Source organism: Alexandromys fortis, unplaced genomic scaffold (assembly GCF_014885135.2).
Source record: "Alexandromys fortis isolate MF-2015 unplaced genomic scaffold, M_Fortis_MF-2015_v1.1 scaffold_198, whole genome shotgun sequence".
Classification (NCBI taxonomy): domain Eukaryota; kingdom Metazoa; phylum Chordata; class Mammalia; order Rodentia; family Cricetidae; genus Alexandromys; species Alexandromys fortis.
Window position 1 is genome coordinate 1,870,354 of NW_026068111.1, and position 16,827 is coordinate 1,887,180.

A 16,827-nucleotide genomic window follows, 5' to 3' on the forward strand; every position below is an offset into this window, starting at 1 on the left:
CATGGGCATTGCATGCATATGGTACACAGACGTACATCCAGGCAAACACACACATAGACAAAAAGAAAATAAATCTTTTTAAAATTAAGTTTAACAAAACCCCAAGGCCATGAGGATATCTGCCATGCAGAATAAGACAAGCTTATTTTACAAGTGAAGTCTGGTCAAGCTTCGCCAAAGGCTTACAAGCATGGAAAAGTAGGTTTTATTCTTTGTGGGACTCAGAAAAGATGTACTTTTTTGGTTCGGGTTTTTGTTTTGCAAAGGTAGAGGTTTTATTGCATAAAACACTGGATAAAACTGGACTGCTTCAAAGACATTTTATTCCTAACAGCAGAAAGAAAACAGTCATTGCTGAAAAAAACAACTTTTAATACTTTCTATACCAGAATAAAGTTCTGTCAACTGATGTATTATAATAATAAATAATGACCAAGAATAAACTTTAAATACAAAGTTCTACTTGTTACAAGCATAGCGACAAACTCCTCTACTCTATGATCTCAGAGTTCCTCCAAGATAGAATGTAGACGGGGTTAGGAACAGCATCACAGACTACAGAAGTCACGGGGGAAGGACTGACGTGTATAGAGAGCCTGGTGACACGCGACACCGACACCGCATCACAGAGGCTGTCACGGGCTTGTATGACAAGTCACAAGTGTTCTGGAAAGAAAGCCTGTGTCAGGGGGGAAAGGAGGACGGCTATGAGGACTGGACGAAGTGGAGTCAACACACACGCCACAAAGAAGGGAGTATGTTCCCAAGGTCACACCCAATGTCACAAACAGAATTATTGCCTGTAGCGTCTGAAGATGCTAGGAGGACACGAAAGACACTGGACCAGCGCCAAAGTGCTAGACACAGAATGTGGATCGCTCTCTCTCTCTTTTTTTTTTCCACTTTTTTTTTCTCCTTTTTATTATTTTTTTCTTTTCTTTTTTTTTTCTGTTTTGTTTTTAATTTCTCTTTGCTAAGATACCACAGGTGGGGCACACACACAGAAAGCAAGCCAATGGCACAGTCACCAAGCACAACGGTGCACTTAAACCCTAAATGCTCACTACAGTCCAAGTTTCCTGCCAGCGTCTCCAGGCCTCCTTCGGACCACAGAGACAGCCACAGTCAATCAGCTGAGTTTAGTAAGGCAGTGAGAACTATTCTAGGGGGGGAGGAGGGGGAAGGAAGAAGAAAAGAAAGGAAAGAAAAGGAAAAAGAACAGCAAGAAAGCAGCTTGCTTTATGCCAGATGGGTCCATGTTGCAGAGCGGCCTCATCCCCAGAGAACCCAAGTTGGATGACACCCTTTGACGGCATATGCAAACCGGATTCCTTATTAGCCTGAAATTCGGTCTCAGGACAGCGCTAAGAATTTTATTTACATTGATTGCAGCTTAGTATTTTTGTAAACTGCTATAGGCAGAGTTGAAGTTTTTAAGGCCCTGGGGTTTTATTGTGTGCTCCCAGACTGCAAGGAAATATTGACTTTTTCCCCTCTCTCTCTCTCCAAGTCTAAATGATTTCGTTCTCGAAGTTAATACTTCGCTGCATCTCCACCGTCACAAGCAACAGTGCCAAGTGCATGTCACTCAAAGGAAGTGTGTTAGAAGGTGGGAACTTTTACAGTGTTCTAGCAGATTCAAGAAGAATCAATCCTTTGATGAGTTTGCCTACGCCACTGTTTTGGTTTTGGTTTTTGAAGAGTTGTGTTTCCTAGTCAGCCCTCACAATCTCCCTCAGTGTGGTGCAGAACTGGATACATTTCGAGTGTGCAATCGGTAGACACCCCATAATCTCCAAAAATACAGAACACATTTGTTTCACAAAAATGAACATTCTAACCCAAACTGTTTTCTTCATTAGTGACAGACAGCTGGGGGTTTAGATTCATGTTTTAATATGAGTTATTCTGGAAGGGCTCACTGGAGAAGAAAAATCTTGCTTCATGCCCACAACACTTAAAAAGTAACACATGAGAAAAGAAACCAGGGGAGACTTCCCTCTAGTAAAACGTGTCTTCGACTCTAATAGAAAGCAGTCTTCCCCGTTAGCAACGAAACTGCTTTTGTTTAGCAGGACTTTCTATGGAGAGCAGAGCTGAGTTGGCCTGGTTTGCTAACGCCTGTTTCTAGAATGATTCCTGCAATTTGCTTCTAATATCAAAAGCTTTTCCTTCATCCAGACACTTTCAAAACGACAACCCAGGAAAGAAAATAAGAAAATTAAAAAGCATTTCTTTCCATTCTGCAATTTGATCTAAAGCAAAAAAAAAAAAAAAAATGACTCATCAAACCTGCAAAGGACATTTGTCTGCAGACACTTCCTGACCACTGATTCATCGGGCTGTGTAATTTTTTTTTTTAAAAGCACACTTTAGATCACCATCCTCCTCCGCAGCACTGGTCAGGCCTGGCGCTCGTTGGCTGCGTGCGGGCCGGCTAGGATTTCTCCCAGAGTGCAGAGTGACACCACGCGAATTGATTTTCCCTGCAGTGACCGCCCCAGTCTGACTGGCACCTCAGCTGCCTCCCAAGTCATCTCATTAGGGCCCTGGGCGAGTGACAGCAGCTGGTCTCAGACTATAGAGGTGTTTTCAAGAAGGAAAACACAGACCCTTCGAGGCAGCGCAAATCACTCAGACGGTATCGTTCTGTTTTCGGTTTTTTGTTTTGTTTTGTTTTTGTTTTTGTTGTTTTGGTTTTTGGACCAAGATGACTTTTGGGTTGGAAAGGCCTCCAGCTTTCAGAGCCCGAAGGACACAGGGACAATTTCTGAAATTACTTTCTCCCACCTGCATTGCTTGGAAGTTCTTGTTACTGGGTAACAGTGTAGCAGCCATGTTCAAGGGCTGGGGGATTTTTTTAATATATATTTATATATATAGATATCTTTTAAAATTCTTTTAAATGTTCTATACACTAGAAAGGGGTTGTACATGATTTCCCCCCTCCCTTGGAATGCAGTTAGCAAACTGGTGAGACCAGCTGCATGATTTAAAACTGTAGAGAGGAATATTGCAGAGGACGGGCTCTGCTCAGTTGCCCTCCTCCTGGCCCTTGCCTCTCTCATCTGTTAGATCAGCAAAGCCCCCTGCTTTGACAGTTGCAGCCTCCTCAAAATTCCCAGAAGCCTCTGAGTCGACCCTGGAGCGTTTGAACCTGCGGTCGGGATACTGGCTGTTGTCAAAAGGCATTCGATGGACGCAGAGGACGTGGGTCTTCAGGTTTCCCTTCTGCGAGGCACTGTAGGGACAGTAGTGGCACTGGAAAGGCCTGTGACCTGTGTGGAAAGAAAGTGTCCGGTCAGCCGTGTGTCACACCTCAGCCACTACCCATCCTGAGCTCCAGGACCAACAGCACCATCAACCCCGTCAATGATATCACAGCCACTTGGCAAAATTCACACAAGAAGGGGTGAGAATGGAGCCCGTTAGGCACACCAAGTGAGATTCAGACTATCCTCCCATTCTGACCAGAAATTTTAATTTAGCTTTTCCAGATGAGGGAAATTACTCAATACCTAGAAGCATTTCATTAAGATGGCGAATAGCTTGGAACAGATATTATATAAATGTTTACAGAACAGGAAATGAAGCACACTGACCCATGTTTTGTGGTTATTGGTTATGTGTGTATACACAAATACACACATGTGCATCCCTAGAGCCCACAGACCACGTGTAGATGTTAGAAGACCACTGTTGAGAGTCCCCTGTCTCCTTTCACTATGTGGGTTTCGGGGATCGAACTTAGGTGCTCGGACTTGGCCGCAAGCACCATGCCTTGCTGATCTACCTCACCAGCTCATACCCCAGCTTTTTATTGACAGGATTCAAAACTTTACTTATGGATGCTGAAGTCTGATTTCGGGTGTCATGAAATAATCTCACGTAAGTCTTCCTCTCTAGACCGTGTTGTTTGTTTTTAAATGTAAAATGACTCTTAATTTACCAGTGTGTGCAGAGAGAGAGAGAGAGAGAGAGAGAGAGAGAGAGAGAGAGAGAGACAAAAAGCAGATTTGAACAGTAAACTCTATTTTGCTGACTTTAGACACACCCAAACCCAGCAAGTTTCTGTACTGGGTATCCATACTCAAGGGTAAAGCTACTTCCCATTGTTCTGTAACATGGACTCTTTACCAAGGGCAGACGGAGCCTGAGGAGTGATTCTATCTGAGGAGTGAAGAAAATGGACACCAAATAACCCTGCTAGAGCAAAGCCCTGAGGAAGGACTGGGCGGCACGGCTTTAGAAGCTGGAAGTGTCAGGACAGACAGCAAGGACCATACCATCAGCTCAAGGTCAACCTGAGCATCAAAGCAGTGGGATCTGGGGTTAGAGAGATGGCTCAGGGGTTATATTGGCTGTTCTCACTCTGTTCTTAGCTGGGCAGTTCATAACTACCTGTAGCTCTATCTAGTGCCCTCTTCTGGCCTCCTCGGGCACTGCACTTACATGGCGTGCTCATGTACATACTCACAAAATAAGTCTTAATATTAATAATAAGGGGGACTTGTAGAGTGACCCCCCCCAAAAGGATGGTTTTCTAGAAAAGCTCTCATGTAGAACAGCTGACAAATTCTTTTTTTTTTTTGATGGAGACCCTTTATTTTGTTGGCAAGGTCCTGGGGACAATGATGAGAGGGTTGGATGAAAGGATTACTTAAGCCGTGGACACCTCTGGTGTTGGTGCCTGCGTGTGCCCATTGGCATCGCTGGTACAGCCATTGGTGGCAGCAGGTGTGGACTCTTTTTTATGTGACAGCTGGCTGGTGGCCACCATCTCTCCAGGCTTGATGCCTGCGCCTGAGCGCTCCATCTTGTGCTCTAAAAGCATGTGGTTTTGGGGCGGGAGCCCCACACAGGCCCTGAGAATGTTCTCGATACAACCGCGCTGGCGGAACAGTGCATTCACCACTGGGCTGCCAGGAGGCATGAGTGGAGCCTTAAAGAGGAAGCTGAGCAGCGACAGCACCGGGTGGAAGCCCTGAGGCTCAGGGTCCGAGTCGGTGCAGAAGCTCACTCGCTGACAGAGCTCTGTGAGCAGTACTAGGTCCAGCATGATAGGCGCCGCCAAGAGCGAGTCCTCACAGGTGTTGTGGAGCACCAGGGTGTTGGTTCCACCCAGCATCAGCTCTGAGGTGTACTCGTCCAGGGCACGCTTGCTGTCCCCCACATAGGGCACATACTTGATCACCACACAGTGATCTGGCTCCTCTCCTGGTGCGTAGAGGACACTGTTGCTCTGAACCATGTCGTCCACCACGCTGCTCTTCGTCACCTCCTTGGAGCGGAACTGCAGTGGTGCAGACAGGTTCTGCCCATCGTTGTTGCCCAAGTGGTTATAGCTCACGATGGACATGGTCTTCAGGCCAGAGCCGATGAGGAAGTCCACTAGAACAGACTTGACCTTCGTCTGACCAGACTTGAAATCATCCCCACCCACAAACACATGGCGCTGGAAAGCCAGCTCCAGGGCACCAGGCACCAGCGTGTTCTGTGGGGACCCGTTGAGAAAGGCGCAGCCCTCCAGGATGCTGGCCACGGCAAAGAGTGTGGATGGTGACACCTCCAGGCCAAGCTGAGGGCAGACAGGCAGTCAGCCAAGGCTCCCTCTGGCCTTGATCCCCAAGAATCCTGGGCGCGCACCCACCTGGATAGTACGCAGCAAGTTTTCAGCCGTGTCATTACGACCTGGGACCACCTCGCAGAAACGCTCTGTATTGGCGGTCCACAGCACGATGACCTTGTCCAATCCTGCGCTGGATCGGAAGTCTCGAATGTCCTTTTGGATCTGCTCCAACTGGGAAAAGATGGGGCTAGAGGAGGAGGAAGCTGTCCAAGCCCTCCAGGGACGTGGGCTACTCATGGGGACAGGGTGGGTATGTAGCCAAAGGAAAGGACCACGTGGCCAGTTAACAGGTGACTGAGCTGGGGAAGCCAGTCGAGGCTCCCACCTGTTGTGCACGAGTGCCAGGGATGAGGTTGTCTGCACGTGCTGTCTGGTTGGCAGCGATGAACTCAGGAATGTAGACAGAGGGCCGGGGACGCAGGTTCTCCATGTGGGGCCACAGCTGCTCTTGCAGGCTGCAGTTCAGGACCTGTGCGCGCCGCATCGCCTCGGCCAGGTTTAGTGACGAGATATCCCAGCCTAGGTTGTGGAGACTCTCACACTGAACCCATCCTGTACCCTGGGCCCTCCCACACATACCTCCACCCCACCCGGAGGTTCCGCCCACCGTCAAACACCAGGTCGTTGGGGGCCACCATGGGTAGAAGCGTGCTGAAGGGCACGAACACCTCCCGGCCGTTCCCATCCAGACCCAGGTTCACGGTGCCCGCCTGGGTCAACGAGCCGTAATAGTTTGCTTCCTGGGGAGCAGCAAGAGGAGTAGGTAGGGTGTTGAGGGGGTAGGGGTCCGCCGCGCTGGGACCACAAGCTCCAGAGCTGCTGACAAATTCTTAAGGAAGGTTTATTAATCCTGAAAGTTTGGTCGCTCTGCCCTGTGCGTAGCGGTTAAAACACCTCTGCCGCCTTGAAAAGTTGGTGAGGCGTCTGCTTTGGGGAGTGACAGGGAGTAGGTGCAGTCCCTCTGATGCCAGGAAGGTTGGGCAGCCACCACCGAAAGCTCAAAAGATGCTCCACCCGGCATCAGCCAGAAAGCCAGACTCGTTTGCTTAGAAAAGTGAACCCATAAGGGGGCCTATCATTTAGTCCACCAAATATCCAAATAGCACAGCTGGGGTGCTTCCCTACTTCAATCACAGGAAAACATCCTGTGTGTATTTTCAGAGAGCAGTCCATTCCTGAGTGTCAAGCATTGGTCCAATACTGTGTTTCTCTCATTTACTTCTCTCTCTCTCTCTCTCTCTCTCTCTCTCTCTCTCTCTCTCTCTCTCTCTCTCTTCCCTTTTCTTTTTCAGACAGGGACTCTCTATGTAACATGAGCTGGCCTTGAACTCCCTTTTGTCCTGCTTCAGACTCCCAATACTGGGGTTCCAACCTGCACTAATACACCAGGCCTGCGCCAGCACACCAGGCCTGTGCCCCCATACCAGACTTGCACCCCCACACCAGGTCTGCATCCCCATACCAGGCATGTGCCCCCACACCAGGCCTGTACCCCCATAACAGGCCTGCACCCTCATACCAGGCCTGTGCCCCCACACCAGGCCTGTGCTGCACACCAGGCCTACACCAGCACATTTGCTCAATGATATTATCTTGATTCCCTTGTTCGTTTCTTTGGCTGTTTTTCAATTCCGTTCTCCCTATATAGCTCAGGTTCTATGCCCCTGCCTCCATCTCCTGAGAGCTTGATCCTCCCTGTAGCCTGGTTTGGCTCTTCTGCTTCTTTCTAAGTGGGCTTTGGCAGTGTCTTTTCCCCTTCCCTCAGAGCCAGGGTTGGCTCCTCCTGCCCGAGGAGTCCGCTCTCTTTATCACATAGAACAGTTTGTGGTATGCTGTAGCTTTTGCCTGGACTGTGACGTGGGACCATCCAGCCCACCTTCCCTGTGCCCCCAGTCAAGGAAGGCTACTTGGAAAACAGTACATCATTCTTTTCCACCATCCTTGCTGGCTGCCAATCCCGTAGGACTCACCAGGACACTCAGGGCTCAGCCCAAGGGGTTTTCCAGTCCCTATCAGAGCATCCTATCTGGGTCTACGCAGACAGCTCGAGTCCCCAGTCTCCACACCCTGTCTGAACCGCCTCTCCTGCAAGGACATGATCCGTTTCACTATGAAATGGATCCCTTGGGGGAGGCCCCAGGTTCCTGGAGTGGAGCCACAGCCTCTGGATATCCAGTGTCCTACAGCCCTCGCTGTCTCCCTGTTTCATCTGGTCTGGGTCTGAAGGGATGGCTACAGATCTTGCATAGAGTTTCCGCCGCTTGCTTTTGTTCCTATGGATGCAGCAATACGAGGCTTCGGGTGGTCAGTTTTGCCATCTGCAAAGGCAGTCTGCAAACTCGCAGATGTGGGGAGGAAACCCAGAAAAGATTGCATTTGCCTTCTGCCCTTCCCAAGATGCTGCAGAGACAGAACACAGAGCAGCAGCAGGGACTGTAGCACCAGCGTGATTCCTGCCTGTGTTTCTGCTGGCTGCTTCTACCCTCAGGGCTTGGCCACCTTCCCATGGAAACAGAGAAGGCCCTGAGCGGGAGATGTGAGACTAGCGTTTCTTTTTATTATTAGCATATATTAATTGCAACGAGCTAATTGATTTCACGATGAGGTTTTCATACATGCATATCGTGTACTTTGATCACATTCGTTCACCATTAACCTCTCCCGTCCCCAGCACCTCCCGACGGCCACTGGCTCCCTTCCCATCCACGGATACATCCCTCCTACATTCGCATGAGACGGAGACCTCTGCAGATTGCTGTCTGTCCAGGGGATGCAAATGGCCCTTGTTCTTCAGCATGTAGAAAGTTGGTAGACTGTGAGCTCACTTGGGATGCTGCTGTAGTTTGGATTATACTGGAGTGTGTCCCCCCACAGGGGCTCTTACATGGTGAGCCTGGTACCCAGTGTGGCAACGCTGCAAGGTGATGGAATTTTTATGAGACAGAGTTGTATGGCATTTGGTCTGGTCACTGAGGATGCTCTTCTTGGGAGGGATTATGGGATCATGGTCAGCTTCTGTGAACCTGGGTTATGAACCCTGAATCTGAATTCTTCTCATCTGCCATGTGATTACTCCTTCATGGATATGTCCCTGCCGTGCTCCTGTTCCGCATGCTGTGATAGAGCTAGAGGCCTTTACCCGAGCCAAACAGAAGTCAGCCCTATGCTCTCAGATCTCCACAACTGTCAGTTAGGTAAACCTCGTTTCTTTATCTAGAACTCAACCTTGGGAAGTTTGTCATAGCAAGAAGACGATCATAGACTCTGATAGACACTGTCCTTGAGGAGATGATTGGAGAAGCCACAGTGTGTCCACTTCTCCTCCCTTGTTGGGACTCCAAATGGGACCTAACTGAGCATTAGTAAAGTTCATCAGATATTGCACAAGCAATCAAATTACAAAGACCCTAAAACTTAATGATTCGACTCAAGAAGTCACCATCTCTGCATAAACTAAAGGTATGTCTAGCGCTCGCCAAAAAAATGACTCATTCTTATAAGTGGAAAACTGCTTAAAATTCCTGAGAAAGGTCCACTCAGCACTGGTGCCTGTTGACGAAGGAACAGTTGAAGATCCCCCCCCCCCCAAAGAGTTTCGGGGGCAGGGGCTGGCAGATGGCTCAGCGGTTAAGCATGAGCTCTGCTGCTTCAGAGGATCCAAGTTCTAGTCCCAGCTCTTATGTCCAGAGACTCACGACCACCTGTAATTCTAACTCCAGGGCATCTGATCCCCTCTTCTGACTTTCATAGGCACAAACCCAAACACATATAATTAAAAATAAATATTTAAACTAAATAAAACACAGAATCCCGAGGGAAAGGAAACAATGGGAAACTTAAGAAACACTTTCAAATGTCACCTAGAGCTTCCCAGCCACTGTGGTATGCTGATGTTTCCCCAAGGGGGGACGGCTCTACGGCAGTGTATGGCTGAGGGAGACTACATAGATCCGTTAACGTCACTAATGTATTTATTATAATTAATGGTCATTACCATGGCATGGCAAGTTTGGGGATAGAAGAACTTCAAATAACAGACCAATGACAATCTTAAAACAAAATGCTTGGTATCGCAGAGGCCAGCAGACCCATGGACAAACCGAGCAAATGCAGGCTCAGTTCATGAGTCAGGCTCAGGCTCCAGGGCCTTGTGGAGCCTCCTGCACGTGGAGCATTTTTCTTGAGCAGTCAAAGCCTTTCGCCGCATCACCTACCAGCATTGCTAAGAACTACTCTGTTTGGGGATCCTGGTCTCCAACCCTTGGAAGCTACCCTCGCTTCAAACACTGTCACCTCAGAGACCATGCCATCTGAGCTGTGGCACAATACACGGAGAGCCTTGTCTATCCCCTCAGTTTGTAAGGAGTGTCTTTGCGCGTTGGCCAACTTGACACAAAAGCACTTAGTTCCCTTTCCTCCACTAATCGAGTTTTTAAATATTCATCATGATTTGATACTATGGTTACATTCTGAATCTTGAGTTCTTGGGAGAGACAAAGATGATGAACGATTATTCTAGCAGATTCCAACACTTCCATGGTCAACCCATTATTGGATTGGGTCGGCTTTTTAACTCTGGTGCAGTAGAATCTGTTTGTAAATGCATCTGGAGCTCGGGATGCATTCGTTGGAGAGGGAGACATGAGCAGTGCTAGACTTGCAAGAACTCTGTCTTTCTGTAGTCTTGAAACTAAGAATTTATAGAAGCAGTTAAAGCTCTCAAAAGCTTCACTCCATGGTTCTTTATACCCAGTTCTGCACATTTGTCCTCAGAATTGCACTTCATAGGGGGTTTTCCAAGAGGTCATATTGTCTCCATTGTACAGATGAGTAAGTTAAGACTCAGCCAACCTGCAAGCAAGTTTCCAATGGCTACAATGCACTCTAATCCTGTGCAAGGATTCCCCTGGTTACTTTAGCTGTCAATTCCATACAAACAACAGTCACTCAAGTAGAGGGGACCACAGTCGAGGAATTGCCTCAATCAGACTAGTTTGTGGACATGTTAATTGATGTAGTACAGACTGACCCACTGTGGGTGGTGCCATTCCCTATACAGGTAGATCGGAGTTGTATAGGAAAGCTAGTAGAGGCAGCCAAAGGTGAACCAGATAGCGGGAGGCTTAAGAAGTCATGCTATACCAGAATAGATGTTGGCCAAACATCAAAGGTAAGAGTAAAGGTTAGCCTGTGGTGGTCAGATCCTTGATCCTCAAACTAACAGTGTCATTGCTTAAGCCATTTTTAGACACTCCATCAATTTCTGAATCAAGCCACATCCCAGTTTCTGTCGCCCATCTGCCCCTTCAAAGACCCTTAGATGGAACAGACTCATGCATGCTGACATCTGCTGTGCTTGGATAAGAGAATGTCAGCAAGGGTTCCGAACTAACCACAGAGAACACAACAGAACACATGACTGTGTAAACACCGCAGAACACATCACTGTGTATATTTAGGGACAATGGTTGGGCAAAGGAAAGGGCTGAGAGACACCAATCTACTTGAGGTCCTTTCAATCTGTCACTGAGGTAGATTTAGAGAGAACTAAATCTTCATATACAGATGAGTGTCTTACTGACAGAGGTGAAGTTGGTTCATGCCTGGGGTGACAGGGCAGTCCCTCAGTCACCTACAAGCTTCCATCTGTTTAAAATGGGATCAAAGACTGTCCAAGATGCCCATACCACCATGATAAACTGGTGATTCTGGGGTCCACAGGTGCGCATGGAGAGCAGATAAAGACTTAAAAGCACAGTTGGTCCGACAGGTCTAAACCTCAGACTAAGTGTCTCATCTGTCAGTTCCCACTAAGACACACCAATCTCTAGGCTTGTCCCATTGGGCAGCGTCCCATGTTGGGGATAGTCTGTGGTCAGGTACAAATGCCAAAGCCCTTGGTCTGACACCTTCACTGTCTTCCTGATGCCTTTCTCATATTAGGAGTGACAGATTTAGGTCTGGCAATGAGTTTGGAGTCATACTCCCACTTCCCACCTTTGTGGGCACGCGGCTAACCAAATCAAAAAAGTGCCTCCTTTATGACCTTGGTCCATTGGTTTGATCTTCCAGGTCTATGGCTCCACAACTGCAAAAGTGAGATCTTCCGAGTTCAGAGGAGCCGATGTCGGTGGATGTGTTTCATTGAAATGAAGTTCGGCATTCCATTTCTAGCAAGGATCCTTTCGCAGCACAGGACACTTTGCTAGAAGAAACTCAGGAAGATGGCAAGACTGGAGAGAGCCTAAGTCCAAACAGCTTTGTGAGACAGTGTGGCTTGTTGTAAGACCAGTGTGGGATTCCAATAAATCCTCCAGGAGGTCATTTCTCCATCTTTCTCTCCCCCACCCTCCAGCATGCTTCCCTCGGGCCAATATAGGATGTCTTTCTAGTCTCCAGCTGTTCCCTGCTCCATTTTACCACAGGGCCTTTACACAGCCCTTCCCCACTGTCCCCGGGTGGAATTCTTCCTTCTCTGCCTTCATCTATTCTTCAGCATCACTACCTCTGCTTCTGGAAGATCTTGATTATCCCAAGACCACCATGGTGGCTGAGAGATACATGACTTCTAACATCAGTAGCTGAACAAGTAAAGAGGCTATGACTGCCCCTTTCCAAGGAGACTGGCAACCCCATGGGGACAGGGACCCTGGAGTTTCATAGGGGAGGAGAGGTCTCATTTGCTCTTTCTGATCATTGCTGTTATCCACCACACAACCACACACATCACGGACATCAGTATGTTTCTAACAGAGGAATATATGAATGACGCATACGAGAGAAGAAGCAGAGAGGGAGGAGAAACACAAGATCATTGAGAAAAAGAGAGCTGGTCTGAGTCTGGGCCAGGCCCAGGCAGTGGGTCAGTGGAGGATTCTAGAACAAGTGAACAGGGAAACTCAAGATTGAAGACAGGGAAGTGTTGGTGCTCACAGGCCACGGGGATGTTATCCCGTGAGAAAAAGGAAGTAACCAGCCCTTCCTAGTTCTTCAGCATCACAGCAGCCTAAGACACCCCAGTCCTCGTCTGCTGGAGCTGGAACCCCACATCGGAATGGTGTGAGATGGCCCCCATCAACCCCCGCCCTCTTCTCTGTACCTCTCGCTTGGAGGCCATCAACGTTTCCCATCACTGCCGTGTGAAAAGTAAGTACATCATACGTTAATTTGTATTGTCACTGCGCCGTAGAGCCGTGGTAAAGAACACATTCATTTTTAATCCACTATGAATAATATATAAATATGTATACAGTGTGGAGGGTCAAGAGGGGTGAGGAGAAAGCAAGCAGTACATTGTTTATAGTGAAAGTGGGGGAATGAGATATTTTTCTTACTTGCTCCGATGGAAATAGCTATTCCTTCCCTGCACCTAAGGGGGAGAGGAAAATGCCTGCCCTTGAGGGGCCGTCCATTACTTACAGCTCAGCCATGGCAGCGGCTCTACGGAAGGCTGAGGCTCGGTGCTTCCACACCTTCTGAGCTGATGGTTTCTCTTGGATGTGGGGCAGGGGATGAGAGTGGGGGTTGGGTGGGCGAGTGGGTGATCAGCCCTTGGCATCCAGTAATGAGAGCACTCTTCAGTGTATGCTCAAAGTCATCGCCTTCATTGCTTCTCGCACAGACAGCAGGAGGCAGGATTGGCAGCAAGATGGCTTCCTCTTTCACAGGCATAGAAGTCTAAGCCGAAAAGATTGGGGGTCAAGTTGATGCTAAACACATACTCAATTGTCTGACCACTCTGGACACTGCCTACAAACACTTTTTGCCAGAGGATTCTCTACAAACATGTTCCAGGAGGTGGTCCATAGACACAATGGAAGTGTGTATAGTGTACGTGTGTGTGTGTGTGTGTGTGTGTGTGTGTGTGTGTATGAGAGAGGTGGGGGGAGCACAATTGCATAAACACAGAGTCCAAAAATTTCTCCAGAAGACCATCAGATACTTGCATTGAGCAGGTGGGACACTATTGGAATATGGGTTCTCTCCTCAGTGTGACAGTGGGTCTTGAGTGTCAGTTTGATGGACTGAGAGACACTAAGAAGAGCAAGCATGTCTCTGAAATGTCTTTGAAGGGATTTCCAGGTGCAATGAGGCCTTGAGTGGTCTGGCTTAATCGGTGGCCGGATCCACTGATGGATCCGTAATTTGACTAGATCCTGAGGAGGTGGTGGAACTGAGGATGGTGGAGCTTTCTAGCAGGAAGTTGGTTACGGGGGAGTGTTCCCAAGAGCTTGCCTGGCCCCTTCTGTGACTGCCATCCTCTGCTTCCTGTCTACCTTAAGGTGAACACTGGGGCTCTACGATGCCATCCCCACAGTGATGGACTCAAACAGAGACCTGAAATACATCATTCTCCTATTAGGTTCTGCCAAGTACTTGGCTGCAGCTACAGCAGAGTATGAACATCCACGGCAGTTGGCTCCAAGATGGCCTCGAACCTATGGCGATCCTCCTACCTCATGCCCCAATATCTTAAACTATAAACATGTACCACTATACCTGACTTTTCAGATACTTTTAATCATGCCTAGGTTATTAAAATACTACAAGATCTTAAGAGTACCTGCTGCTCTTGCACCCATAAAAGGTGGCTCACAACCACCTATGCCACCAAACTCAAAGACTCTGATGCCCTCTTCTGGCCTCCACAGGCACTGCACTCATGCCCACACCCACACAGAGGCACATACACATATAATTAAAAATAAGACATGTCTTTAAGAAATAGCAAATACAATCAAGGCAGTATATCAATGTCTGTTGTACTATATTTTTTAGAACACAGCAGGAGATAACTGTACTTCATGTTCAGCACAGACACCACCACCAAAGGTTAAACACAGAGTAATAAATGAGGCTCCAGGTAGACAGAGGTCCTCCAGAAAGGCTGGAAGACTGGAAGAGTCGGAGGGGGTCCACATACTACTACATTCACACCGATTCATCATGGTGCTCAGCATGTAATTTAAAACACACTCTGGGTTGTGAAACATTCTAGAATTTTCCCCACTATGTGCGGTCTACCTGTAGATTTGTTACCAGTAGATGTGACCACCCGATAACTGTCGTTCCGTCCTGCACCCACATCAGGGTGCTGTCTTCTAAAGACAGCAGGGATGAGGTGGGGCAAGTGCCTTCCCAGTGCCCTGTACGCACAATGGAAGACCTGAACAGAGCTGCCTCCCATGGGCACTAAGGGGGTTCATGACAACATGGCACAGCAGTAGGCCCTCCGCAACATCTAAGTCAAAGCCCAGTAGACTCCTAAAAAGCCATTTTTGCGCAATGCCTGCTAGAAGGTAAGGAAACGGCTTTACCTACAGGCTCAACTCGGAGATGTAAGAAATTCAGTCTTTGGAGGCACAGCTGCCCGTGTTTGGGAAAATGAACAAGGCGGGGCACTAAATACAGGTATGGGGACAGGTCCGGCCTCCAAGGTGATGGTCTGGATTCCCCTGGGTGCCCTGGCATCCCCGGTGCTTGCACACTGCTCTCGCTAAGCTTGCGGCTGGGACTCTGGAGCTGTTGAGTACAAGGATCCCAGTCCAGATCCCTTAGACTACTCTTGTTTCAGGGCCAACAGGGCAATGCACCTAGTTAACTTATACAAACAGGTTCTTTAAGAAGAGCCACATGCTTGGTCGCACATATTATACTTCCTAAAATTTTCCCGTAACTCTGAGTAGGAAAGAAAGTTCCAATCAGGTATGTGATTCATGTTTTCCATTTTCAAAAAGAAAATATTCCTCCATCTAATCAAAGATACTAAAAAAAATCTTTGAAATAGTACAAATAATTTTGGGTTTTAAATTTCATGTGATATGGGTTTTAATTTACAAGACAAAAGCATATTCATTTTCTTTTGTTTTGTTTTTAGAGACAGGGTTTCTCTGTGGTTTTGGAGCCTGTCCTAGAACTAACTCTTGTAGACCAAGCTGGTCTCGAACTCACAGAGATCCACCTGCCTCTGCCTCACGAGTGCTGGGATTAAAGGAGTGCGCCACCACAGACCGGCTAAGCATATTCATTTTCAAACTGGAGTCTGATCCAGGTGGTTACACGTTGGTGGCATCACCATGAAGTCACACTCAGTTTAATATACAGTCTATGGGTGGGTGTGCTGCCCACAGCATCCCTAAACATATTTTATCATGATCCTGCACCTCTTTTATGGTGTTTAGCAAGCAAGAGGGCCTAGAAGGTTTGAAACTGATTTCTCATGCCATCCTAAAACAAAAAACCAAAAAGAAAAACAAAATACAAAGTGTGTGTGTGTGTATGTGTGAGAGGGGAGATGGATGGAGAGGGAGAAGAAGAGAGGAGAGGAAGAGGAGGGAGAGACAGGGGTGTCGGAAGGGAGAGAGAAGTTCCTTTTCTTGCTGCTGTGACGAAAGACTTGAGTGAAGCATCTTAAAGGAAGGAAGGTTAAGCATATGGTCCATCGGAGTGTGTAAGGAGGTAGCAACATGTTGCCATGGTTTCACACAGCTCCCACCGGAACCAGAAGGGAGTATCAGTTCAAGGCCTGCCTTCAGAAACTCACTCTGCTGGGGAGGTCGCAGTCCCAAAGGTTCCCCAGTTTTCCAAAGTCACAGCATGATCCTGTGGACCCGGACCCGTAGGTCAAACGGGAGCCAGATGACAAGCCCTTTGGGGAAGTGGTGATTCTACAAGGAGCAGGGAATATACGAGATGAGCCCAGAACATTTGTGCCGTGAAATAAATTGTTGCTTTTTAAAGCCTCCATTAATAGGTGCGTGAGGGCATCTCAAAACAGCGTGGAGCCGGATAGGAGCCCCCGAGGCTCAAACACGGAACATTTCAACAACAAAGTAAATAATATCGCACCAAATCATAGCCTAATGTATAAAATAAATATCCACAAGTCACACTGACATAAATGATTGAATCAGTAAACATGTATGAAAGGATCTGCAAAGGCATATCGCAAATAATTCATGTAGACTTTCACTACTGAACGAGGCAGCAACACAGTCCCATCCCGAAGTGCAAAGTCTCGCATGAAAAGGGCGGCCGTGTTACTTGCCAGTGCGCAAATCTACTCTACGTAAGGACTACCTTAGCCCGGTGCTCAAGGTCACCGTGGCAGGCATCCTGGGTTTGGGAGGAGAAGGGCACTTTGGCTTTGTCATCTTTCTTCCCCAAACCCAAAGCTCCAGTCGAGACATGAGAAATTG

At 47.9% G+C, this 16,827-nt stretch overlaps 2 protein-coding genes across 4 annotated transcripts in view; both read right to left on the reverse strand.

Annotated features, from left to right (window-relative positions):
• Positions 1–226: 226 nt before the first annotated feature.
• Positions 227–16,827, reverse strand: part of Znf536 (zinc finger protein 536) — a 453,344-nt gene continuing 436,743 nt past the window's right edge. For all 3 annotated transcript variants that reach the window (XM_050124519.1, XM_050124520.1, XM_050124521.1), the window contains exon 7: positions 227–3,278. In XM_050124519.1, the coding sequence (XP_049980476.1) occupies positions 3,034–3,278 (245 nt within the window). In that variant the 3' untranslated portion in view covers positions 227–3,033. The remainder of the gene's footprint in view (positions 3,279–16,827) is intronic.
• On the reverse strand, positions 4,593–6,436 carry LOC126489921 (inositol-3-phosphate synthase 1-like). The gene is made up of 4 exons (XM_050124523.1): positions 6,237–6,436; positions 5,955–6,148; positions 5,651–5,800; positions 4,593–5,578 (listed from the first exon to the last, which is right to left on the reverse strand). The coding sequence occupies exons 1-4, from the start codon at positions 6,265–6,267 to the stop codon at positions 4,661–4,663; spliced, it is 1,293 nt and encodes a 430-aa protein (XP_049980480.1). The 5' UTR covers positions 6,268–6,436; the 3' UTR covers positions 4,593–4,660.

Coding starts and splice junctions, on each gene's coding strand:
- LOC126489921 (XM_050124523.1), bottom strand. CDS start 6,267: ATGGTGGCCCCCAACGACCTGGTGTTTGACG. Junction 6,149..6,236: donor CAACGACCTGGTGTTTGACG/GTGGGCGGAACC, acceptor TCCACAACCTAG/GCTGGGATATCTCGTCACTA. Junction 5,579..5,650: donor ACTTGCTGCGTACTATCCAG/GTGGGTGCGCGC, acceptor GTCTGCCCTCAG/CTTGGCCTGGAGGTGTCACC.